Below are 27,481 nucleotides of genomic sequence, written 5' to 3'. Positions count from 1 at the left end.
TCTCATTTGTCATTGACTGTACAAAACAGGGGGTTATATCAGCTTAAACGCTTATCAGTTTATAATAAGTCTTAAGCTACAAGCAAATTCATTCTGTCACAATTGTAGAATGGTTGTTGTAGATCACATCTGAAGACAAGAAATCGGTTAAATGTCTTACAGGTCAAACTACTGGGCCACCATCCAGTTTGTCGACTCAGATGAATAACTGGTCTCCTTCAAATTTTGGAGGTGAAAGATTTGAGCATAAACCTGACATAACAGATCTGTTTTACTTTCCCATCAAGATAATTCCAATTGTAGCTGTCAGTATCTTATTTTGTGTGTGTGTGTGTGTGTGTGTGTGTGGGGGGGGGGGGGGGGGGGGGGCAGAGCTGAGCTTTAAGCCTCTTATTTCCACTGGACTAGGGATGGACAGGCTTATGAAACAGTGGTTTTAAAACATCCAACTTACCGGTAAGATCACAGCCTCAGATTTATAGCAGGAGACTGTTTTATTTATTTTTTACCCCCTAATTTTTTGTACCCCTGCGTCAAAAGCATGAATTAAAACCTCCTTGTCTGTGACAGTGTCAGTGACTATTTCAGTCTCAAGCCAGTGTGCCATCACGTCACCCGGATGTTTGCATGTCACTCACAGCATGTCATGCAGCATCAAGCGCCCCCACGTCCTCTTCCTCCTCCTCCTCTTCCTCCTCTATCTCAGAAATCCGCCGCTTTGGTTTGGACGGGGGGAAATCCTTAACTGAATTGCGTCATCAATACGTCAATAAACTCTCATTCACTGACGATCAGGTACCACGGTAGCCGCCATATTCGCATCCATGGCAGGGTAGCGGTGCTCTGGGCGAGCGTATGGTCCAGTCGTCGGCGGCATCAACTGTTCCCCGCAGCGACCCCTCGATCCCGTCTTCGATCCGGTCCCGCGGCCGCACAGCTTTGCATCTGGTAACCGAAGCTGAGCAGCCGGACTTCCACCGAGGGGGAGCCATGCAACGTGGAGCGGGGGTCTAGGTCGGACTAGGATGCCTTAGACTTAAGAGAAGAATCCCTGGCACAAGATGGAGGTAAACAGCGTTAGTAGTGAGGTGAGTTGGCCGACGTGTGTTTTTGCACGTTAATCTGCTTGACGGTGTTTTCGGTGCGCGCTGGCCCGTTAAGTTAGCTCGCCCCCCGGGAGGCTGGGTACGGCTTAAATTCGCGTCACGACCCGCAGCGCACCGTGTTGCATGCTAACGCGCTAGCTAATGCTAACAGCTGGTTAGGTGTTTATTTTTTGCACTGCCCCGGCTTTCGTAGTTTGATTGCCGCCTGTCCGGGCTGTTTTCCCCGCCGGTTAGTGTTCCGCACAGAGGACGGACTCTTTATCCCACGATACACGACCTCCTCTTGGCTTTTGTTGTTATTTACACTTCTCTGGAGGAGTTTGTTTCATGACTAGCTTAGCGGCTGTAGCATTAGCATGTGGTTAGCTTGCTAGCTGACAGCTTGCAGGCTTGAAACTTTGTTTTGCTCAACCTCCACCGTCTGGTCAACGGAGAGCTGGTGAAGGGCTTTGACTTGACTATGGTAAGGTGATCAAATATTTCAATATTGTTACATTTATTCAAAGTTTGTCTGTAGCTGGGCTACATTTGTTCAGACGTCCTCACAGTTGAGGGCTGGCTTGTCAGCAGAGGTAGTAGTGCTGTTATTAGCTGTAACTAGAGCAGTTTTTAAGCTAGGTAGTGATTTATAATCTGATTAATAAAACTATTCATCCGCATAGCTGGTTTTATTTTAACTGCATTATCAGAGTAATGGATATATAGGCAACACAGGCTCAATGAAACTCGTGATGGAGTCTAAGATAGTGTATTATTTAAAGAGAAATTTAACCGCCTCCAGACTTGAAGTGAAACTACAGTGATACGTCCTGAAGACTTCTCGAAATTCTGTCGTGTGACAGCTGTGGAGAGGTCAGGTTTGCTTTTGCAGGTTCCTCATGTTGACATGTTTATTTACTCATGTGCACTCAAACCAATGGGAAATCCTTGAGCTCAAACTTTGAGATTCTTTGCAGTCTTTCGCACCTACAGTCCAAACTGACCGTCTGACAGCCATTTCTGTTTGTAAGTAAGCAGGAAGCTACAGCAACATACACTTCTAAACTAGTCACATACATTGTTGATCTGATCTCTCGGAAATTTGTGTCACAAAATGTCTAAATGGTTCTGTAGAAGGTCCTCAGCACCATGTTAATAACGATTAAATTGCATCTTGCTCTGAATATCACTATTTAACAAGTGATCTTGCTACAAATGAGCACTTTACTGTTGACTGTCTGTTGAACCTTTGAAAGCTGCCAAGATGAAAGAAGCGCACAAGTAAACATCAAGCTTAGCCACTTAATTTTGGCCAGTGGCGATGCCGGCTGCTTAATCCACTTTGTATCCGTTTGGAGATGATGTGTAACCAAAGCCTTGTTTGCCAGCGTCAGTAGGTCGTGGGATGATATTGTGCGTGGCTGTCATACCATCTTTTCAAATAGATGAGAAAGGCTTGCCTGCTTGTGCAGAGAGTGTGGGATGCACTCGTGTTACCAGCCATGATGAGCCACATCAAAGGTGGGAATGAAAATGCATATGTGTGAATTCCTGACCAAGCACTATCCTGGCTTGGCTACCCTGAATGTTCATACTTACATTAAGACATTTTTTGTGTCATATCTGGCTTTGAAGTGTATCTTGGCCTGATTTGAATGTTCATGTTGTTTGTGTTATCTTATAGCGCTAAGATATTGGAGAGTGGTTTGTTGGCCTCTGTTCTCTGCTTGTATGTGAGTGTAAATTGGTGGCTCCACCCACTGAGTGGGCTTGCGTAGTGCTATGACTCATCCCCCCTCTTCAGAGGCTTGATGGAATTCAACACACACAAACACACCAGGCCGAATACATCATACAGGCAGAGCTTCAGCACAGAGCTGAAATATGCAGACCTGGTTAATCTTATATTGGTCACTTTATTGTCTGATGCACTTGAGATAGCTGACATTTCTCTTCTGACAATTGAATCACAGTGCATGGCTTTTTAAATAAACTGAAGAGAGGCATTAAACAGGCTCCTGAAAGTAACTGTGGGCAGAACAAAGCATGCATATTATAGGTCATTTAAAAAAGCTTTTCGACACCACGATCAGCCAGAAGAACCAGACCCAGTGTGTCCTCAAGAGGCTGAATGGCGACGCAGCCCCAGCTAACATCAGCGCTACAGAGCCAGTCAGACATGTTGTTTTTGCTCTGGCTGGGGATTAAGTTAGAATGCTAATAATGAGGGGCTTTATAGGGACAGGATGAGAGCTGGACAGCTGGACAGGCTTAAAGTATGGACTCCATACTGTTTGACAACAAATAGAGTTTGAGAGGAGAAGTGAGAGCGCACTGGTATTACATGTGACTCATCGAATTCATCTGTTGAATCTTCCATCATACATGTGGGCGTGCAGCAGCTGCAGTCACAGTCCTCTAAGCTGAGAGCAAGGATGAACCAGCTCTGTTGAGGTCTTAACTGTTGCTGGATCCTCTGATGAAATTTGTGGGTTTGGCTGCAGGTCAATGGACATCAGATCATGGACGAGCCCATGGAGGAGGGAGACTCTTTCTCACACTGTGTAAGTAATGATCGGCACATGTGCGTCTACCTGTTGTGTTGTGTGGCTGTCTCTTACTGATGCTGTTTGTGTAGGATGAGGGGGCATATGAGGAGATTCCTATCACCCACCATGTTAAAGAGGGTTGTGAGAAAGCTGATTCATCCCAGTTTGAACTGCTCAAAGTCCTCGGCCAGGGCTCTTTCGGCAAGGTGAGGAAATGGACCAATCTGAGGTTTATTGTGATGGTAGGCGTTTGGATCCCTCTAAATTTCTCTGTCTCTCTCTCTCTCTCTCTCTCTCCCTCTCTCTCTCTCTCTCTCTCTCCCTCTCTCTCTCTCCCTCTCCCTCTCTCTCTCTCTCTCCCTCTCCCTCTCTCTCTCTCTCTCTCTCCCTCTCCCTCTCTCACAGGTATTTCTTGTCCGAAAGATCGTGGGTCCCGATGCTGGTCAGTTATATGCAATGAAAGTCCTAAAAAAGGCATCTTTGAAAGGTAATGCAATGAAACAGCTGAGACCACTCTTAACACCCAAGTGCCAGGATTCAGTATTTTCTGTTCCATTTTCTCTCTAATGCTGTCCCTACGCTGTTTTGTCTCTCCAGTCAGGGACAGAGTTCGCACTAAAATGGAAAGAGACATTTTAGTGGAAGTCAATCATCCCTTCATAGTGAAATTGCACTACGGTAAGAGAGACAGTCATATTTATGAAGTGTGAAGCTGATTATATTTGATCATGCAGATTTAATATCTGTTAAGGTTTGATTAAGGATTGGATCCAGCATCATGTGCCAATTCTATATATATTACGATATACTGCATCTTTTATCAGAATACGTTTAATGTTATTACACAGTTATTGCACAGGACTTAGCCACATTCACTGTATCAGTTTTTAACACACACGATTTTCATTATAGACATGAAAACAATGAAGAAAGGGTTTAAATGAATATCTACTGTTATTCTGATATTATATTAGTGTCATTGTTGTTAATGTCAACATGCTGCTGCTATTGTTATGTGGCCTGACTCAGATTAAACCCCTTGAACAACAGAAAGAAAATGAATGTCATAGAACTTTTTTTAATATAATTGACATTCATAACTGAGAGAGCACAAATAAATCTAGGAATACACAACAATTATTTCCTTTAAACCAAAAACTGTTATTGTGCTGCCATGTTTAAGAAATATAAAATACCTTTGAATATTTTACACTGACAGTAAAAAAACAGAAGCAATTTCAGGACTAAATAAATTGCCAGGACTTTCCAGTGTGGAATGTTACCAAATTGCTGACATCTTAGCACGCTTGCTAAGGCTACACTACCAGAAATCACTTCTTTGTCTCTATAAGAACAGTATTTGCCAATGGCAGTACAGGGCAAACAAAGTGATTTCTGGGAAAAGAAAAAATTGCAGTTTTATCTTGGTGAAAGTAATATAATTTAAAGATGTGATATCAGACCGGTACATAGATTCACGATGCCTGGCATTCTGGCAGTATCAGATGCCTTTCTGATGCTGGTATAAGAACATTTTGAATTACAATGTTAACATGTGCCACGGAACACCTCTGTTAAATCAGAATATATTTAGCATGTGGCTAAATTATTTGTTTCCTTATGTCCCCAGCCTTTCAGACAGAAGGGAAACTGTATTTAATACTGGACTTTCTCAGGGGAGGGGATGTATTCACTCGCTTATCCAAAGAGGTAAGCTCATGTTCTCCTTGCTGACATTCCATTACAGTTTTAGCTTATTTGCACCTTTTTATATCTGTTATTTTGTTCTGTTTGATAAGGAAAGTACAGTGTGTCATCCGATTCATTCAAGAATTTCATAGTATTGCTTATTCGTATAACCCTAAGATTTTTGAACATATCAGTGAAAATCAGATATATATATGTGCCAAAGTTCTTTACTAAACCCAGAGGAATAGTTAAAATGACAGCTTCACACAGAACAGGTGCACATTTAGTATGCAAGTGGATTTTATTAAGTGTTGCCAAGTCACCTGTCTCTCCTGTTTTTTGTATGCCTTTTATTCAAATTGTGACTTAAATTCCTCATGATAACACTAGTGCTCCTCTTGGAATCTTTCTTCGCTTTTCAATCATCAATTGCTTGTCAGGCAGAAGCTCAGATCTGCGCTTTTCAAATGCTTTCCGGGAACTCAGACAGTGTGTGATTGTTCTCTAAACAAACCTTGTGTTGAAAGCATGTCTCAGAAACAAAGCAATCGTTGCTGGCAGTGTCAGATCAACAGCTTGCTGAATCTTGTAACCTATTTGAAATGTTGATACTGTGACAATAATAATACTGTTTTCTCTGTTTGTAGTTACTGAAGCTTAATACTCCAGTTGTGTTTTCTTTTGCTGCTGAATTCCTCCTCTTCTGAGTTCAGAGAGTAAATGTGTCCAGTTCTTATCAGGTTATGTTTACAGAGGAAGATGTGAAATTCTACCTTGCAGAGCTGGCCCTGGCCCTCGACCATCTGCACAACCTGGGCATAGTTTACAGAGATCTCAAGCCAGAGAAGTATGAGTGCTCGACCTCCCCTTCACCTTATGACACTCTAACCCAACAGCATACCTACGTCATCACCCAATACAAAAAGAGCCTGCACAGTTGTATCTTGCTCCTGGTTCATTACAAACATCTGTATTTTTGACTAAAGCCTCTGGCCATCAACACCTTCCACATTTTCAAAATATCATGATGATCATTTCCTAACAACAGTGGGTAGAGCTTGTTGAGAGGCATTAGTCATTGTTGCATGGTGATGAAAATTAACATACAGTATAAAGTTGTTTTTTTTTAAGTTGTTTTGAATCTACAAGATGTACATATTTAACTATCTCCTTTTCGTGACTGGCTTTAATGAAGTGGTGCTTGATAACTAAGTTCCGTACCATATGTTGGCAATTTTCAATAACCTAAATGAAACATTATCATAGATTAATTTCAAGTCTGCTGGAAGATAAGTTATTTGTGCATTAGAAGGTTTTAAAAGATGACATCAAGAAAATCTAATTTCAATGGCAATGATTTACATATATAACCCAGTTTGTTTCTGTAGTCTTTAAGTCAAAGTTGTTTTACTCTACTACAGTAGAAACCTTAGGAAGGAGTCACACAGGGCACGGATTTAACTCCATTTAGGCCTTATCCCTCTACCTGTTCCTGCCAAGTCATATCTACAGATAACTTCAACAAGCGTGTACACACAGAATCATATCAGCTATCACATTCTTCACTTAAGTCCACCGTTGATGGTAATTTAATGTGGCTTTGAAATTAGTTCTCTAATTTATTGAATTATATATTTAACGGCTCATTTCAAACCTCCACAGCTCAAGAATAAGATTTATGCAAAACTTGACACCAGAATTTTTTTCAAGTACAAAACAAAGGCATGACGAGAGGACTCAAATTCTGTCATTGTAATATTAGTGACTTGTCATTAAGAATAATTTGAAGCTAAACTCTGTTGAAACATTTGTCTTGCAGCATCTTACTTGATGAAGCTGGACACATAAAGTTAACAGGTAAGCTTTTAACTAATAAATGCACTTTTATTGTAATGCACATATATTATTAAAATAATAAAAATAAATAAATAATAATCATCCTGCATAGTATAATTACCATGTATCTCACCACAATGCTTTTCATTGCTTTTGTGCAGACTTTGGCTTGAGCAAAGAGTCAGTAGATGCTGATAAGAAGGCGTATTCCTTCTGTGGTACGGTGGAGTATATGGCCCCTGAGGTGGTCAACAGGAGAGGACACACACAGAGTGCAGACTGGTGGTCTCTGGGAGTATTGATGGTACATAAGATCAAACAAAATTATGCAAACACTGATAAATTGACATTAATACAGAGTGATTAGAAAATAGTGTTTGTTATATTCCTTTTCTTTCACTGTGTTTTTGCAGTTTGAGATGCTAACAGGGACATTACCATTCCAAGGCAAAGACCGAAATGAGACCATGAACATGATTCTCAAGTGAGTCATTATGGACTGCATGTATAAGGCACCTTGAGCACAACATAAGTCTAAATTCATACAGTACTTTCATTCTTGTACACTATATTCACCACTTTCTCTTTTCTTCCCTCCAGAGCTAAGTTGGGAATGCCCCAGTTTCTAAGTTTGGAGGCCCAGAGTTTGTTGAGGATGCTCTTTAAACGTAACCCTGCAAATAGACTAGGTAAGATGTATTACAGCTTTTGTCTGTTTGAGCGTGTAGACCTGTTAGAATAAGATGAAAAAGAAATGAGGTGAGTTGATCCTAACATTGCAGCACTCGCCTAGCTTGTGCTTGTTAACATTTTGGCACCCACGTAAAGCAAATGCTGAAAACCACAGAGAGAAAAAAAATCTGAGAACGTGTAGATTCTCTAAAAACAATAAAAAACGAGCGTGCCAGGTTAACTGAACCAGAGTGATCTGTGTCTTCAGGGGCCGGACCCGATGGAGTGGAGGAGATCAAACGCCACGCTTTCTTTTCCACCATCGACTGGAATGTGAGCACACGCACACCTCCCTCTCGTTTCTCACAGACCCACACAAACACTCGCATATAACTCTGCCAGCTTCTGTTGAGGATTCACACCTTGCAAACGGTTGGCTTGGTGACTACTGGTCATCAGTCTTGGCCATGCCAGCCATGTTTGTGTGTCTGGGCTGAGAGCCAGCTCTCACTGTGTGTGCACTAATAGCCCTGTGTGAGTGTTTAAGAACCAGCAGGATGCTACTGGCTGGACCAAGCTGGAGAGGGATTGGAGGGGGTTAATCTGGGAGGGGTCTTGGCTTCAATACCACATAAGTTCACACACTTCAAATGGCCATAGGTAGGGTTTGATTTCTAATATGTATGTGTGTTTGTCTACCTGCCTTTACTTCAGAAACTGTACAGGAGAGAGCTCCAGCCCCCATTTAAGCCTGCAGCAGGAAAACCAGATGACACATTCTGCTTTGACCCAGAGTTCACCGCTAAAACACCTAAAGGTAAATCTACACCTCCAGACATACATCATGTTCACATGTTCTTCAGATTCAAAGTCACACCCACCCCTGCAGCCATGGAAACTGCAACCAAGCCCTGATTGCAGCTCCAAAATGTAGGTGTTTGTTCATCAGTCCTTATTATGAATTATCTTTGTGTATTTAGACTCCCCGGGTATCCCGCCTAGTGCTAACGCCCACCAGCTCTTCAAAGGCTTCAGTTTTGTTGCTCCAGCCCCTATGGACGAGAACAAGGGCTCCCCACTGCTCAGCATACTTCCTATTGTTCAGGTAAACACACATTATGTCTACTTTGCATGTGCATAGTTTTCTTTTTTACTCTTTATCTTCTGTGGGAACCTCAATTGATACACATCCTGAAAATGTAACACTAATTTAATTTATCTCCAACAGTGAAGATTTTCACTTGTTTTAGCCATATTGCAAGATGATACTTTTAAGAAATGTTCACTACTTCAGTGTGGACATTTACACATGTTGCAGGCACCACATGAAAAATTATCACAAATTTATAATTGAAATTCAGTAAATGCTTCAGTGTTTTGCACAGAATGAATTAAATCTATGGTGGTAACAAGGGTGCATGTGCCGAGTGACAGGTAAACAGACTAAAGAGTGAAGAAAGAATGTATTGCATGCCACAATTGCAGCTGAAACTATGAGTTCTGACCGTCTGCGTGGACAATAAAACGTTATGTACCATAGCACAAGCTCATGAAGCTAGCACATGGCCAGTAGTGCTGCACACATAGATCATCATAGTTACAGATCTCTTATTTTATTATGAGAAGTGTACAACATCTTTGCTTCAGGATAAATTAGAAAATGGCGACTTGGTGCTTTTCTCATGTGAGTCTGGTTTCTTTACAGTGAATTGAAATTGTAGCACAAACACTAGAACTTTAATTTAATAAAAATGTATACTTTTGCTGTGTGAAAACAGGAGCCATAGTCAATAACAGCAGTAAACTTTGACTGCTGAATATATAAAAACATTACCGTAGAAGATAGAGTATCTTTGGGAAAAAACTGGGATCTGAAATACAACTGTTGACCTGTTTGGACCAAACCAAGGATTGTTGTGGCTTCATGGTCCTTTGTGAATAATTACATCACATGAAAAGGATTGTTAGACATTCCTTGACAAGGAAAGAAGCTTCTGGCTTTACTGGAATGTTTAAATGTATTAATTTAATGTGAAATTATTTAATCTAATTGTAAAAAAAAAAAAAAAAAACCCTCTTGTTTCTAGATGCATGGGGGCTCAGCCAAGTTCTCAGATCTGTACGAGCTGCAGGAGGACATCGGGGTTGGCTCTTACTCCATTTGTAAACGCTGTGTACACCGAGTCTCTGCTGTGGACTATGCTGTGAAGGTAACCAGACACAAAGAAATTTAAACATTAGATTGCGTCTGATCGTATATTTAAATCTTTATTCTCGACTTCTAAACATCCAGTGTTATAGCCAGCAGTTATTTTATCTTTCTGTGCACCACCTCTCAGAATAAGCAACATCCTGTTTCAGTCATTCATACATTTACACACAATCACATTGTTTTTGAGACCCAGTAATTGTATAGATGTGTGATTAATTTTGGTTTTATCGTATGAAGGTTTAAATTGAGAATACTATCTATTCCATAAGATCAAGAGTTTCTCTGAATTGAGCCATATTCTTGTTTATTTGGTTTTCAGGCACTTGCACTTTTTTAAGCAAAGTATTTAAATCTGATCTTTTAGTAGTAATGTGTTGATGTGAACACAAATATAAATGCAGGTTAAGTATCTTGTCAAAAACACATCAGCAAAATGGACAAGAACACTACTGCCGTATACATATATATATATATATATTACATGTATTTGTGAAACTGCTAAACATGAAGTTACCATGTTGAATGTGAATGGTGACACCAATACACCAGTAGGGGGCAGCATAACGTCAGTGTCTAAATATTGAAGCAATTTCTCAAAATTTTGTTTTCAAATATCTGAGACAGTTAAGAGTTTTAAAAATGCACAGTAGAATGATTATTTTCCAAGTTTGACTCTGTTTGACATTGACTACCTTTGTCTGTGCTTCCACCTGCCACAGATTATAGACAAAAGTAAGAGGGACCCCTCTGAAGAGATCGAAATCCTGATGCGATACGGACAGCATCCCAACATCATCACTCTGAAAGACGTCAGTACCATTTGTGTATGAGCTTTGTGAGACAGTTCGTTTGTGAAGACTGACAGGTTGTCTTCGTGTCGGTGTGCATGTGTCAGGTGTATGATGAGGGCAGGTATGTGTACCTGGTGACGGAGCTGATGAAGGGTGGGGAGCTGCTGGATAAGATCCTCAGGCAGAAGTTTTTCTCTGAGAGAGAGGCCAGTGCTGTGCTCTACACCATCACCAAGACTGTTGACTACCTCCACTGCCAAGGGGTGAGGAAACACCTCTGTACATGTACATGAAGAAGTAAAATGTAATAATACTTTAACTGAATGTTTCCTTCTCCCTCTCCACAGGTGGTACACCGAGACCTGAAGCCCAGTAACATCTTGTATATGGATGACTCGGGGAACCCTGACTCTATAAGGATTTGTGACTTTGGATTCGCTAAGCAGCTTCGGGGAGGAAATGGTCTCCTCCTCACCCCCTGTTACACAGCCAACTTTGTGGCACCAGAGGTAGAGGGGAAAATGATAGAGACAAAAATAAAACAAAAGGAGGAGTAAATGAAATACCTGACAGAAACAAGGATAACTAGAAGGGTGCTCAGAGAGCGCATATGTCTGCCAAGACTCACACCCTATTGTACTTGATATGTTCCCAAATTAAATGGGTTCTCTCTTGCATCGTGCCTCATCCCTCCACCAGTATATGAGTAATCCTGCTGAAAGCAAAGAAACAAACAGCAGTGAAAATATAACCTCCTCAGCGGAGGAAAAGATATATGATGGGAGAAAAGATAAGCGTCTCTAATGGTGCATCTGTCTTTCTTTGTGTGTGTCTAGGTACTAATGCGTCAAGGCTATGATGCAGCCTGTGATATATGGAGTCTTGGAGTTCTACTGTATACAATGCTGGCAGGGTAAGACTGCACTCAGAAGTAACTGCTGAGTAATTTGGCTTTAATGTGGGTGGGAATGATTAACAGTGAACTGTCCAAATTGCTCATTCAGTCTAATACTTTGAAGCAAAGATAGAGCTCAAAATCTGGTTCAAACAGCAGTGCTCTTGCCTCCCACTTCCTGTGCTCTGGATGTAATTATGGACATTGCACGTTGATTGAGCAGTGGATTTAAAGTTGTAAATGTCATCACCCTCTCCCACCACAGTTTTAGATAGTTGTATTCTTGCTATGTTTAATTATCACAAATTATACAGAGAAATACTGTGTGTGATGCGTGTTTGTTTCCCTAACCTCTCCTTTTACCTACCTATCAGTTACACGCCGTTTGCTAATGGGCCAAACGACACACCAGAGGAGATTCTGCTCCGGATAGGCTCTGGAAAGTTCTCCTTGACAGGTGGCAACTGGGATACTGTATCAGACAGCTCAAAGGTACACACACTGAAACTGATGTAGTGTGTCTATGAAGGACAATTCATAGACAAGTCTAAAGCTGTTTTTAGACATGAACTATGGAAAATATCCAGACCCAGTTTTCAGGACATTTTATGTAGTTTGCCTGACACATATGAGGAACACACCAGGAGACTGTCCAGTTGACATCTGTCATCCAAAAGACTATGTCTGTTGGACTATGTTAAATAAACCTTAATAGCAACACACATGATGTTGTCCTTGTCCCAGACACTTTAAAGACTGGATGTGTAAATGTTTGTTCCAGGATCTGCTGTCTCATATGCTCCACGTGGACCCTCACCAGCGATACACAGCAGAGCAGGTCCTAAAGCATTCCTGGATCACCTGCAGAGATGCTCTCCCACACTTCCAGCTCACACGCCATGATGCACCGCACCTCGTCAAGGTGAGCAGACAGTACATCTTTCTAATCAACAGAAACTTAACACACCATTTCTCACCATGTAGGAGATCTAAATGGTTTGTATCACCTCCGTGCCTCATGGGTAATGACACTTTGCTTCTTAGCATAAATGTGCACAATCGCAGTGCAATAATAAATCCCCCTCTGATCTCAGCTGTTGCTAACACCAGATCCAACACAGCAGATGTTTCCATGCTTCTGTCTTCCCTTGCTGTTTGACTTGCTCAGATTCTTCCTTTAAATGGAATTCAAGAAGTCATTGTTTTGACATGATGGGAAGACACATGCCTTATACCTTAAGTGTTAAAGTAGTGTTAGTAGTGGGAACACTGTTGCTGGGCAACTGACAACAAAAAGAGATGTTACATTTTTCAGAAAGAAGAGGATAGAAATCCAAACCCAAATCAGAAATAACAAAATAACAGTGTACATTAGAAATTTAAAAGTGAACTGGACACTGTGAGAAATTTGTGATCTGGGGTTGTTCCTACTACACAACTGACTGGTAACAAGGGGTCACACACTACTCAATCTTTCACCAGGTGAAAGCCCAACTAGTATGTGTGGTTTTAGCCTCTTACCCTGTTCTGTGCTCTGATTGGCTGTAGTTTGTAATTTGTGTGGATATTTAGTCTGTTTGAAATCTAGCTGGTGGAGGTGACATGTCCGTGAGCCTTTTGAATCATGTCTTAAATTTCACACATTGTAATTGGCGACTACTGATCAATTGCCAATTTGGCTGAGGTCCGGGGCTTTTATCGTCAAGTTCCAAACTTTATGATGAGTGAAAAATCTGGCCAAAATCATGTAGTGTGAACTAGACTTCAATGGCACAAAAACAAAATAAAAACAACACAACAGGCAGCCTGGTCTTCCTTTTTCCCACCACCCCTAATTATGCCCTGGAGTGTTCTCCCAATCACTTATTCTCAGGCCCCCTCCAGAGAGAGAGGTTGTCTGAACAGCATTATTACCAAGTGCGTGAACCACCTTAGCTGACCTCTCTTAATCTCAGGGAGCGGCACCTGTATACAGAGGTTCATGTCAAATTGCTGAACAGTCATGCAGAGAGAGGTCAGCCACTCCCCACAGGAATCTGCTTCTGTCTGTGACCTTGTTCTTTTAGGCACAACCCAAAACCTGTGATCAGAGGAGAGGGGGTTAGAAAATCAACAGTAAACTGAGAGCTTCAGTTCCCTCTTTATCACCTTAACAACACATTGTCCTTGGTACCATCTATAGACTGTATATAAACATGACAGGACTGCTCCCCAAAAGTGAAGCCAAAGCATCTGCCGTAGAGCCGGCCTTCTCCATGTTAGTGGATGGGACATATACTTAACTAAAAACACAAAGTTTTCTCAAAGATGACTTCTGTAACTAGGTAGTTCTTATCACACTGATGTACATCATGATTTACAACTGAGACTGACTTGCACTTGGTCTAGTGTGTGTATTGGTGGGACCATGGATACTGTGGCTGTGTTGCTACTGTGCAGACTTTGGCTCCAAATGACGTCTAAGACTCTAGATGGCACCGTTCATATCTGGGGTTTTAAGACTTAATTTGTGGATAGTGGGAGGAAGTGGAGACACGTCGTCCGTCTTCATACACAGTCTATGGTACTATAGATGTTTCCTAGTGTGAATAATAGTGTTAGTAGTGTTCTGTAAAGATGTTTGTACATGTAATGTAACAGATTTGTTGGTAGGGCAGACTCTTACTTCTGGCTTCAGTTGAAGTGTTAAGTGTCACTTGTTTGTCTAGAACTTCAAAAGAACCTAGATTTTTCGAGGCAAATATTCAACAAGAGATTTGAAAAGATTTCAACCCACACTACGAGTTCCTGTAGAGTTTTCATCCAGTGAAGAACCTTTTCCAACTCAGGCCCCTTTGTTGTTTTCAGCAAAAACAAGGTTTTAAAGCCTGTGTTGTAACATTGTGTATTATCCAGGATAGTAACAGCATTGAGGGATGCACCTGGTCTGGAACAGTATTCACTTCTGATGAAAGGCTCTGTTAATAGTTGTGGGTTTAGTAAATGATTTCCAGCATCATTAAGACCCTGCTACCTGACTGTACAATTAACATCCGGTAAGACTGATGCTTCAGTGTATTCACACTGGTTACATTACATTTGACCTTTTTACTAACAACATGCAGACCATAGATTGATTTTCCACTCTTAAGTTGCAGTTTTAGTGTCGACTCACTCTTAGTAATGAGTCCCACTGCTGTCAGAAATCTACTCCTGCGCCTCTCCTCTCTCCCACATGTGAATAAAGGCCTGACAAATGGTTCATATTGAAATGCCCCTCTGGACACCACTGCTGTCACAAGGTGTTATTTGCTAACCTGTTGCCTCTTTGTTTGCTCAAACTAGTCTCAACAGTCATCACCTTTTCTTGTCAACTAAAATGCCACTTAGAGAGCACATACCTCCGCCAAGACAACTATCCCCTTATGAAACCACATTTAAATTCACTGTATCCAGATTTCTTATTTGGATCTGGACCAAATTGCACTCATATATCAGTCCCCTAAACATGTCTGATTAAAGAAAATTCACTAATTATTCTCTGTGAAATCAAGCAAGATGTGGAAAAGCACTGGTTCCTCCCTGACCACTGCAGCCTTCCATCAAGTAATCCATTTCGTGATCCTGCTATAACAAACACAGATAAATTCATAACCTCCTTGGCGTATGGAGTAAGTCAATGGTGAAATGAATTGCCAGTTACACCAAAGATTTGTTCATTAAGATGAGTAAATCTGCTTATTTTGTTTTCCACTGAGTGAAAGTGCTGAGCTCAAACATTGATCATATTTTTCAGAGTTTGAAAGTTATCGTTTGTGAAATGTGCATCATAAATGACCTCAGTCATATAAAACTGACCAGTGTGCAGTAAACACTGTCAGGAAAATAATGCAAACTCCTGTTATGAGTTCAGCAGCTAAATGGAAAAACCAACAAGCTGGTGACATTGAGGGTTGTGTTTATATTAAAAGCTAAATGTTGTCATGTTTTGTTTCAGGGAGCCATGGCTGCCACCTATTCAGCACTGAGCCAGAAGACAAGTCAGCCTGTGTTGGAGCCTGTGGCAGCTTCCAGTCTTGCGCAGAGACGCAGCATGAAGAAACTCACCTCAACAGACATGTAGACACACACACACACACACACACACACACACACACACACACACACACACACACACCGCTCACCCTCCAGTTTCAACCTCACTCTCAGTCGGACTCTCATACACAGATGCACCCACACACAGACCCAAGTCCTGGCCAGTCAGAGCTACTGTCTCCCTCTGTTTTTTTTTTTAACCTATTTATTTGACACGCTCAACACATGCACTCACACCCACCCGAACATGCACGCACACACTGGACGATGTTGCATTGTGAAGAGGTCAGCTGAAGAGGAAGAGGGAAACCTCACATATCTGTTACTGCTGGGGAGACAGCCAGTATTTATTTTCCACAGCTTTCATATGCACTTGCCCTCTTCGCCTTTCATTCTTTCTTCCTCGCGTGGGGAAGAGACGCACCAGCGGATGTTCTCCTTCACTGTGATTGGCTGATTCAAAGCTGCTTCGGTAAACTGTGCCCCCCCCCCCCCACTGCTCTTCATCTTCTCGGCCACCCTCCTCAGTTCTCTCCCCCTCCCTTTGTTGCTCTCTGAACTTCTTCTCTTCAAAATGAAGTTATGGTTTATGTGTGAGAGCGTTGGCATGATGATATTGACTGAGGGATGTTGTACGACTGTTTCAACTGTAAAAAAAAAAACAAAAAGATATGTGTATGCTTGTGGCGAGGTCCCTCGGCTTCAAAATCATCTGCCAGTACTTTTGGTAACATAAATGCATGTGTGGACACAACCCGTATTTCTTTTCCCCTTAAGATTCACCGTCTGACTCATGTTATTTTGTGTGTATCAGAAGAGGTCAAATAAGCTGCAGATGGACAAAAAGAAAATGTCTAGACTTAGAGGGGTGAAACAATGTGGTAACGATAACAGAAGTTTTAGTTTGCATATATATATATAAATATATATATGATGAAGAGCATGTGGGGGAGCTGTAGGGATTTCTCTGGGGGGGACGGGAAGCACCCCGTCAAACCAGAGGGGCGGAATAAAAAAATAAAAAAGATAAAAAAAGATTTCCATGGATATCTCTTCAAAAAGACATTGTGGAAACTGTATGATATTGTATTTATTTCATTTGATTTTTAAGATTCTATTTTTCTTTCAAGTTCTGTATATATTGACATTAAAGATCATTATTGACATGCATTCACTGGTCTGAGCTGGTTTGTTCTGTCAGTCATGATACAAAAGGTGACAACTAGGTTACAGTATTGACTGTATATAAACACAGGACAGCTTCCTAAAGGTGAGACCAAATCAACTTGATTGCCACATGGTGGCTGGCTGCAGTACAGGTTATAAACCTTGCCTCCTCCATGTAATTGGATGGGACATGGACCAAACTAAAAAGTCACATTTTCTTAAAGCTGGTTTCTATGATTTTGCTTAGTTCTTGTCACACAGACCTATCCAAGTGCTGAGTTTCCTGTAATTCTGGTTTTTCATTAGTTAAACATCATGATTGACAGCTGAGAGTGACGATTCGTCGATCTCCTGAATCGACGGGACCTCGCTACGCATCTCCATTCCCAGATCGATACTGTGCAGACTCTGGCAAGATGGCAGCTCTTGTATCTGGGATATTTTAACTTCATTTCTGAAAAGTGGGAACAAGTGAACACGCGTCGTCGATCTTCATTTGCAGTCTATGGGTAACTCTTTTTTTGTGCAGGGTAATTAGAACCTAATCTTCAGTGTACGCTAACATCCTAAAGCCTGAACATGTAAGGCGAAGCCACAGGTTGCAATTACAGTGTGACACAGGATTTCCATCTGTTTTTGCTGACATAGTGTGAGTGTTGCTGAAATATCCTGTAACAGTAGCACAAGTAGAGGAAAGTTATAAAGCAACCAAACCTGATAAGTTATTTTAAAAGGATTGATTAGTGTAGCTGTAAACACAAAACATTTTAGGGCTAGATCTCACTAGGATTAAGAATTTTTTGTCCTTTGAGCGGACAAACAAACACTAATTTCCCTTTGTTTCCTTCTCTTACAAAACCTAGATGAGATGCAAAGTGTATTGGCCACCACTAGGTGGTAACACTGTCCAGTGCATGAGAAGTTGAATGAGTGGATAAACATGCAGCGTCCCTCTGTGGCTCTGTGTCCTGCCCTTATGTAAATGATCAGTCTCGCCTGCTTCCATTTTGTCTGTCCAACCCCCCACTCCCCTGAGAGTATGAGCTGCTCTAACCAGTGGTGTGTGAAGAGAATGGTGTGTGTGTGTGTGTGTCTTGGTGTGTGTGTCAGAACTGTCATGACCAGACAGCAGAGGATGGAGATCTAGGCAAGGAAAGCAGATGGATTGAGGCACTGCTCCCATCAATGCGCACACACACACACACACACACACACACACACACACACTGTGGCCTATGGACCAGCTGTTGTCCCTTTTTTCCTGCAACTGCCTGAGCCGTCTCCATGTCCTCCTCTCGTCCTCCCCCTCTCTCCTGGATTAGATGCATTTTGCAGGCAGCCTGGGAGCTGAGAGGTAAACAGTGGGGCTAATTGCTTTGACATACTGCTCTTTGTTTTGGCCTCCTGGTGCTAATCAACCACTCGGCTAATAAGTCTGCCTGGCAAGCAAAAAAAACCAAAACACTACTGAGTTTGAGCTGGGAGGAAGTGTCGAGCGGGACAGGGTGTCTCTCACGGTGACTTATACCCCATAATAAAGTGCTTCTCTGCTCAAATTTGCAGTGCACATTTGCCCGTCATCCAGAGTTCCCACAGTGCTGCTGTGGCCGGGTAGCGCCCCGCTCAGGTGTGAATCTATTTATCCTCATTAACAAGCGTCTCCCCAAAGTCAGCCAATTAACACGCTGCTCCTAATGAAGCCATTAGCTGTCAGATGAGGTAGAGGCACTGCTTGTCATCGGCCCACTGTGTGTACGTATATGTGTGTGTGTGTGTGTGCGCGTATCCACTCTTGCTGCTAATAAAAGCACGAGAATTAATGGAGTGAGCGTGTGTGATAATGAGTTAATGTGGAACAAGCAGTACGAGCAGTGATCAGCCCTCTGTCTCAAGTGAAGATATCAGACACAGTGATTTACTCTGAGCCATAAACAGGCCTTTCTCCTCTCACATATACCACTAATGTGTGTGTGTGTGTGTGTGTGTGTGTGTGTGTGTGTGTGTGTGTGTGTGTGTGTGTGCTCCTTCAATACATGCTCACAGGGAAAGTGGGATGATGAAAGCTCCTCTTTAAACACAGCTCAGGCCACTTGTCTCTGTAGTTTTGGAAATCAGGCCTTTTTCTTTTTTCAAATGTTGACCCCCTGCGGCCTGGTGTGACCCACCTGACCTCACATCAAAGTTTTGCAGCCTCAAAAATAACAAACTGCGGGTGTCACTGGGTGCCCATGTGTTCCTTAATGGAGCTATCACACTGCACAACCTTAATATGGTTTTAATTGTCAAAGTAATTGCAAAGACATGAATGGCAGAGCCTCGGCAGAGACGAACAATAAGATCACAGAGGCAGCTGTTCTACTGACACCATTTTCTCTTCAGTCTTTGTCAGTGGTTGAATATTAAAAAAAACTGGAGATAGCAGGTTTCTGAGAGGCTGCACTGATCTAAGGAGAAGTTAAAAAATTAAACTGAAAAAAAAACAACGGAATTTTAGATTTAACCAGTGGCTACAAAGAGCCACACAGTATTTTCCATTCCTGATTCTTATAGACTCTTATAGCCTGGTTGTCTTACAGCACCCAGCCCCCACCCTGCACACCGCACTGGAGCTGCCCAGCCTCGTCAGGGGATGCCAGAACTGAGGATGTGAAATTGATTTTAGGTTACGCAGTTAATCGCATTAAACATTCTTCCTCTTCTTTAACAATCCCTGCCTTCCTCATCCACTCTGCTCTCTCCTCTCCTCCAATCAGTTCTGTCCCCAAATACACTGTCATTACCAAACAATGGTCCCTCTGCCCTCCAGTCATCACTTATCAAGTTTGGCCACCTTCACTTTGAAGTTCGTGTCAGTGCCCTGCAGAGGTGAGAGACGAGCTGACCTGCTTTGTATTTCCATATCTACGCAAGTACACGAGCAGAAGCCGAAGAAACCGCGTGTGAATCCCTGCAGGTGCAACAAGTGTGAAAAGCATTGCCAAAAAATGTGTTTGAGCAATTTCAAACATGCAAATTGTGGTGTGAAAACACCAGAAGTCTGTCGCTCCAGATCAAATCAAAGCCTCGCTCGCTCTCTGAGGTCAAAGAGTTGTTCATAGAATAACAGTTTCTGAACTATTGAGTGTCACTGTCAGAAGTTTAAGCTTCATCAAAGTCTGGCAAGGCCTTGATTTTAGATTTTTCAGAGTTGATATGAGTCTGTCGTTATTTGTTGGCTACAGCAGAGGCCTGCAAGTCTGATCAACTTCTGTAAATCATTTATATCAGCATATTTTATCTGCTCCCTCTATAGTACTGTCACTTGTGGAAGAACAGTAACTGTGTTTTTAAAGATCAACTTTTTTTATAGGGATGTTTGGTTGGGACAAGAAAATATATCAGCTATTTGGGAATTATCACAGGAAATCATGATTTTATTAAACAAAATATTAAATGTTACACATGCAAGTGGTAAAATATTACTTTTAAAAATATCCCATCCTTCATTAATTTCATAATAGCATTTTTAATATATATATATATTAAAATAAATTCCCCAATTAAATTTTGTTACATATGAAACTAATTATTCTGCTATTATTTTAGATTTTTCTTTGTAGTTGTAGTGTTCATTATTTTTTCAGTTGATTTTTCCAGTGTTCTTATTCTAAAGGCTCAATTACAGCAAGTGTAACAAACAATAAGATGTGAATTGAGAATCTGCTTATATCTCATGATTCACTGTAAATGTGGAAATTTTTATTCGCGTTTTAAAAAAACATTCAAATAACAAGAGGATAAAAATCCCTCTGACGTTGAACTTGATAATCTTATAATAGCATATATGCAAGTTATTATTAGATGATAATCCTTTTTTTGAGCAGCCACAAGCTAAAAAGGTTGGGAACCACTAACACATACAGGGAGTTGTAACAACCAGTATGATGACAAGGATCAGATACAGTGGCCTAAAAGAAGAGGTATGAAAATACATGTATGACCTTACAATTTTCTTTTGTTGGAAGGACTCAGAGGAGGATGGAGAAGTAAAGGAGCATTACTGTATGTACATTTAAAGTGAAGAAGAAACAGAAAAGTCCAACAGTCACATGTGGCCGCCTGGCAGCCGATATTCATTATTCCCATGTATGAATCCTCTCATGTGGGCAGCTGTTGTGTTCCTATGTGCGTTCTCCGTACGACAACTACACTGCAGCCCTGTGCTTTCCCCTCCTATCTAATTAGAGAGAGATGCGATGTGCGACGTCCTCTCTCTGGCCTCATACCACGCCACTTTTACTGCACACACATATATGAGCATCTTACCAACTTTTTTTCTCTCCTGCCTTCTCTGAGTTTTTCTGCTGCCCTGCTTTAAACGTACCGCTCTTTTATCTTAATGTTTTTCATTCACTTTATTGACCTTCAGAGATTTTCTCTTTTAAAGCGTCGGGGGCAAAATAACACTGTTGTTAATAAAAGCTTTGGAAAACAATTTATTTAGAGGAATTTTCATGATGTTGTTTGTCAGTTTTTACACTTTTGACATTCTAACTTTGAACCAAAGACTTTGACAGAGGATACAGATGAGAAGAGAACAGAAGGTTTGGGATGATTATGAGAAAGGAGACGGTGAGAGTCAGCCGGTGTCAGTAAACAACTCCTGCTCATCCTGCAAACTGCCACCACACCTCTATTGTCACTGTCCTGTCTGATGATCAGCCTGCGCTTATACTCATCATCTGATTCAGAGCCTCAATTATCTGCTGACGTGCACCACAGAGTCATCCAACCTCCAGCACTTTGGAAAAAACGATTACCTCAAGTTCATCTTTTCAAACCGCACAAATACGCTTTCATCTCGCACCTGTTTGGATTTCTCATATTTTCCCCAAGTCAATCATTTTGGTATAAGTTATGTATGTGGAGGTATGCGTTACTCATTACAGACATATTTGGACAGTGTTACTCTCTGTGTGTTTTGGTGCTGGAGCTCCACACTGCTTCGGTGTGAGGTGGAGGAGACACTGCAGTGTGCTTGGCTTCGCTCTGCTTGTTTGCTCGGCTGCTGGCTGCTCCTCTTCCATTCAGGGTCTTTTTTTTTCTTCTTTTTTTTTTTATCCCCCACACAGAAATCTGGGATTATTTCAAACTAAAATAGATGGATGGAATCAATCAGCCATGGTTTTACTTTTTTTTTTTTCTTCTTCTTCTTCTACATAACCGCCCCCTTTCACCTCCACCCTCACACCCTTTTCTCTCTCCTCTCTGTGTCTCCCCCACCCCCCTCTCAGGGCTGCAGACTGAGTAGATGCATAAATTCAGATGCATTAGTATTCCAGTCAGGCTCTCCATTTCAAGGCAAGGCCTAGCACCCTTCCGCCTCTCTTCTCCTCCTCTCCTCCTCTCCCTCCTTCACTCTCCCTCTCCAGCTCTATTTTTGAATCATTTAAGCAGCACTGCATCTATGGGCCTACTTATTTCCAAAACCATCCTTAAATTTTTTTTAGGCATTATGATTTTTTTTTTCTTTTTTGGGACTATAACTCTATTTTGCCCTTGCATGCCCAATTATACGCAGCTGTAGTCTTTGAAATGAGATTCATCTGCTTCTGATTGTGTGTGCGAGTGTGTGTGTGTTTGAGTGTGTGTGCTTGTCATTGTGTTTTGCTGTCAGGCCCAGCAGCCCAGGCGATAAATCACGCATGTCTGATTGAGGAGGGCAGAGGGCCCGGACAATAACATTTTAGTGGGACTGCGGGAGAAAGCGTCTGAGCTTTGCTGTGATCTGTATAAAGAGCCTGCAGACTTGAAGCCAGGGTCCTGCTGAACCACTGGATATTTTACAGCTGTTAGTGACATGCAAGTAGAAGAAGAAGAAAAAAACTTTGAAAAGTTGCCCTTTGACATGACATTGAAGCTGAGTGAAGGTTATGTTGCTTCAGCATAAAATATAGATATATAAAAGGATTGTAATAAGTATAATTATTATAAGTCATAAATTTACTTTGAACTATTACCCAACACAGAATATTCAAATTATGCACATTTTCAAAGGACCATTGAATAAAGCAATTTAATTTAGCATTTTAAATATTGCTTCAATAATAATAATAACATAATCCTAATAATAATTTGAAGTCTATTTCTAAATTCTAAATCTTTAGTTATTATTATTTTTGGACAGTAAACAGTTGTAGCAAGAAATTGTTTATTACAACATACATAGTTTATTTCAAAACATAATACAAGCTTTATACTGAAAATAAATAATCACTCGAGCTGTTCATCGAAATTTGGAATAAAACCGCCGAAACAGTTCAATCTTACTGAAAATATTGTTTTGTTTTTTTACATTGCTAATTAAGTGCATGAATAACTAAGAGCATTTGTTTAAATTAATGACTTCCAAAAGGGTAATATATAAAACTGTACAATATTCGAAAAAATACTTAAGAAATAAACCAAATAACAGGAGTATTTAAGATTATAAAAAGATTTTTTTGATAGTGAACGTACAATAAAATTATAGGCAGGTGTATAGCGTCATTCAAGCCCCTCTCTCTGTCTCTGCTCTCGGCTCTGGTTCAGAGTCCACACAGTTTGTATGGTCGAAGATGATTGAAATCAAATAAATGGGTTTATAAATAGCTCTGACTGTGTGTGTGTGTGTGTGTGTGTGTGTGTGTGTGTGTGTGTGTGTGTGTGTGTGTGTGTGTGTGTGTGTGTGTGTGTGTGTGTGGCTTCACAAGGCCATTGGGGAGGATGTAAATAAAAGAAAAATCCTCCAAGTGCTATTCTGTTGGTAGCTCTACATCTGGAATGATGGCCTGTATCTGCATATGCAAAAATAATAATAAAATAGAATAATAATTACAGATCTGCTGAGAGTATGTTGTAAATGTGAATATGCAGAGAACTAAAGCGTCGTGTATAAGCCCGCAGGGAAGCGTGAGGTGGACTGTAAAATGGCCTCTGGTGCTGCAACAAATCAATTAAGAAAAGTGATATTATTATCAGTTTCACTCCACTGATCATACGGCACAGGCCAAGTGTGTGTGTGTGAGTATGTGCGTGTGTGTGTGCGTGAGAGAGAAGCCAAAACAAATCAAAAAGCATCAGTCCCCACACTGTCATTATTATCGAGCTGATGGGAGAATGGTGACACAAACCACAAACCAAAGGCGCTGGCAGGTTATTATTATATAGGCACATTTTGTATTTAGATCCGTGATGTAGAAAATCATTTTGGCTCCAAAAAAAAAATAAAAAACCTGGTGAAATGTGACGTTTGATATGCCGCTATAGAATAGAGTAATGCCCTCATGACAGTTAGAAAACGACGAAGGCTGGACGGGTATCTCTTGTTATTGTTTCAGTGCTGGAGAGGCGTCTGGGACGAGTCCGTACCGGGACAGGCGCTGCGCACTGGAAGGTGCCTCCGCCGTGCACCCCGTGCGCTCGAGAGTCTGTGCCGGGGTTAGGGTGGGGGTGTGTGGTGGTGGGATTCCTCCCGATGCTTCGGTCAGAGATCGTGACACGAGGACGCGTCCCCCGCGCTCCCGCTGTGCGAGTAGGGTCCCTCGTGCGGCGGCGGTTCCCCCGGCGGTGTCATGCGCTTCTCCTTTTGCCGTCGGTTGCAGAACCACACGCGCACCACCTCTTTCTCCAGCTGCAGCGAGTCCGCCAACGACGTGATCTCCTGCGCGGAGGGTTTGGGACACTTGAGGAAGTGCGTCTCCAGCACCCCCTTCACGCTCACCTCGATGGACGTCCTCTTCTTCCTCTTCCTCCCCTGAGCTGCTATCTTGTCTATACTGCTCGAGCAGCCCGTGGACGAGTCCGCCTCCTCCAGCCACTTGTTCAGCAGCGGCTTTAGTTTGCACATGTTTTTAAAGCTCAGCTGCAGAGCCTCGAACCTGCAGATGGTGGTTTGGGAAAAGACGTTCCCGTACAACGTGCCCAGAGCCAACCCCACGTCCGCCTGCGTAAAGCCAAGCTTGATTCTCCGCTGTTTGAACTGCTTGGCAAAGTGCTCCAGCTCGTCCGAGGTCGGCGTCTCCTCGTCGGAGTGGTCGTGGCAGTGGTGCCCGCCGAGGTCGCTGTGCTCGGGGCTGAGTGTGTCCCTGAGGCCCGGGTGCATGCCTTGGCCCTGCGGGTTGGGTGGAGGCGTGAGCCCGCCGTGGTCCAGCATGCCGTTGACAGTGAAGCCCGTCTGGGAGTAGATGTTGATCTGCTGCCCGCTGGTGATGGAGGAGTTGTGGGACACGGGAGTTCCCCAGGCTCCCGGGTGGTTGCCATGGTTGTTGTGATGAGGGGAGTGATGCGCTACGTGCGAGGAACGGTGATGGATGATGCCGAGCTGCAGGTCCTCCCGGCCTGGTTTGATGTCCTGCTGCTCCATGGAGGCCGACCAGGGGCTGCCCTCCGACAGGCTGCTCGCCCACTGGTGCCCGAGGGGGTGTCCGTTGCTCTGGACGCTCTGCAGGTAGTCACTCTGGAGGAGTTTCTGGTGTCCTCTGTAGGGGCTAGCAGGCTGCATGGCCTGGCTGTCCGGGTGGATCATGGGACTGGAGCTGAGCAGGGTATAGGGGCTGGAGGCAGCTGTGGCCATGCTGGCTGCTGAACCCCACTAGTGCTACTGAAGGGAGGGAGCAGCTCAGCCTCTGACATCTCCCTCTCTCTGGAGTCTCGGCAGCAGCCTAACACTGACTGACAGCCTCCACCGCCACTCACGGAGCGACGGAGACGCAGTGACGACGCGCTTCCACCAATGACGGCGCGGATACCAGAACCACCGCCTCTGGCAGCGGTGCTGCGGGAAGGAAAGGGTTACAGGCAGTCGAACCGGAAGTGAGTCGGGGTACTGGTCCAGTGGGTCTGGCTGTGGAACGATGTGCGCGTGAAGCGCAGTTCCTGTTTATTAATTAAAGTTTCCAACTGATTTACGCACGAGTTTATTGCTACTCCTGTCACCCTTGAGCGCCTGCGAAGGAGGAGATTAAAGCGCAATGGCATTTGTTAGACGTGCCAGCACTTAATTTAGAAGGATACAATCAAACCAAGAGCAGTTCACACTGCTACTGATTAACTTTTAGAGAATACTTCCTCCAGTGTTCATAGAACACGACACGTCTCAAGGTAGGGTTTCCGCAAAGGTGTTTTACGCACGGGCCATTATCCATGTCCTGTTTGGTCAGACAATAATCACATGTCATGGGTCTATAACTACAATCTAGACTTTTAAATTAGATTTTGGCTAAATTCAGACTTTTTACTGCAACATGGTGACACGTGTTCATCAGACATGTTTACAACCGAAAACCTCTTCACTTTCTCATTTTCTCAAAGACGCAGTCCAAATGTATCCTCACACATTACACCTTCACACTTCCAATCTTTAAGTATCTCATCAGGGTCTCTCAGAGTTGGGTAAAAAGGATATATCTGCACATCTGAGGGTAAAAACGTAGCCGCGTAATTATATTTGCCATTAGATGACTGCGTCCTAGTCTCTTATGGGTTTGAAATTCCATTAAATATATTGCTCGAGCTTCCAGGTTAAGCTTGATTTAAATTTGCATACATTTTCATACATTTAGGAGAAATAAAAGAAGGCTGCAGCCACCAGAAAGTCATTAAAGAGCGCCGAGCCGAGGAGCAAGGCTGTGGAGACGGAGGAAGAGAGAGAGGGAGGCAGAGAGAGGAGGCCGGAGCAGGTGAGCGGACCGCGGGATGGATGTGTTTGACAGGGCCGCTGGAGGGGTGGACGGAGAGGGCCTCAGTAAGCGGAGGAATGAGAGGAAGCTGGTGGCAGGACAGGGTTTGCTCTGAAGCCTCGTGTAATACAGCCAGCACAGGATGGAGGAGACATAAATTAGAATAAAATATGTTTGTTGTTTTGTTCTTATCCTAACTCCAGCGTGGTGCTGTGCGTAAATTCTTCATTTGGTTTACTCCTGGAAACTTCTGTGAGAGTGGCTGAATATTTGATGAGAACGTCAGTGTTGTTCCACTGCCCCAGATTGCTGGAGTGGATCGTTTGAGTCGTTGTGGGATGAAAACATGCAGCATTATAAGCAATAAAGAAAATAAAAAACAGATGCACAAAGGTAGCCATGGCGTTACAGTACAATGTGTGCCATTTTTTACGCGTCAGATTAAATGACACGCTAAAGAGATTTGACTTTGAGAGATTACTTTGGAGAAAAAAGAAAAGAAAAAAAGAACAAGTCTGAGCATGGGAATAATATTTTTTCAAATCGTTACAAAAATATACAAGAAAAGAAAAACAGCTTTAATGATTTTTTTGTCTTGTGAGAAAAATGAAGTGTATGGTTTTTGTGCAGGATAAAGCAGGCAGGAGAGCGACTTGGAGAGGGGGTTGTATTGCTCTCGATAGTCTAAGTTTCTAAGTGTAACAGATGCTTCTCTAGAAACGCTCCTTGTGCCGATTCCTTTTATTCGCGTCGACATTTTTCTGCCGTCGAGCGCGTTTCCATAGCGAGGCGCATAAAAGGCAAATCCCCGCT

At 42.5% G+C, this 27,481-nt stretch overlaps 2 protein-coding genes across 7 annotated transcripts; one reads left to right on the top strand and one right to left on the bottom strand.

Annotated features, from left to right (window-relative positions):
* The first annotated feature begins 661 nt into the window (after window positions 1-661).
* Window positions 662-16,973, top strand: rps6kal (ribosomal protein S6 kinase a, like). 6 transcript variants are annotated; one of them, XM_069531345.1, is made up of 23 exons: window positions 662-1,088; window positions 3,590-3,649; window positions 3,724-3,840; window positions 4,040-4,121; window positions 4,232-4,312; window positions 5,265-5,344; window positions 6,064-6,170; window positions 7,143-7,180; window positions 7,321-7,463; window positions 7,573-7,643; window positions 7,760-7,848; window positions 8,100-8,164; window positions 8,546-8,648; window positions 8,812-8,936; window positions 9,919-10,041; window positions 10,763-10,852; window positions 10,939-11,097; window positions 11,182-11,343; window positions 11,671-11,747; window positions 12,104-12,221; window positions 12,511-12,651; window positions 15,706-15,853; window positions 15,886-15,997. In XM_069531345.1, exons 1-22 carry the CDS (start codon window positions 1,062-1,064, stop codon window positions 15,829-15,831), a joined length of 2,184 nt encoding a protein of 727 aa, XP_069387446.1. In that variant the 5' UTR covers window positions 662-1,061; the 3' UTR covers window positions 15,832-15,853; window positions 15,886-15,997. The 6 variants fall into 6 exon arrangements, with proteins under 6 accessions (XP_069387446.1, XP_019941255.1, XP_019941264.1 ...); XM_020085696.2 differs by having other exon boundaries at window positions 15,706-16,973; XM_020085705.2 differs by having other exon boundaries at window positions 807-1,067; window positions 15,706-16,973.
* A 3,583-nt stretch (window positions 16,974-20,556) lies between these two features.
* Window positions 20,557-25,634, bottom strand: LOC109631124 (POU domain, class 3, transcription factor 4). Its single transcript, XM_020089758.2, has one exon. It carries the CDS (start codon window positions 25,561-25,563, stop codon window positions 24,475-24,477), a length of 1,089 nt encoding a protein of 362 aa, XP_019945317.1. The 5' UTR covers window positions 25,564-25,634; the 3' UTR covers window positions 20,557-24,474.
* Window positions 25,635-27,481: the final 1,847 nt, after the last annotated feature.

The sequence above is a fragment of the Paralichthys olivaceus genome, chromosome 9 (assembly GCF_024713975.1).
Source record: "Paralichthys olivaceus isolate ysfri-2021 chromosome 9, ASM2471397v2, whole genome shotgun sequence".
NCBI classification, from domain to species: domain Eukaryota; kingdom Metazoa; phylum Chordata; class Actinopteri; order Pleuronectiformes; family Paralichthyidae; genus Paralichthys; species Paralichthys olivaceus.
This window is presented reverse-complemented; position numbering and strand designations above follow the sequence as displayed.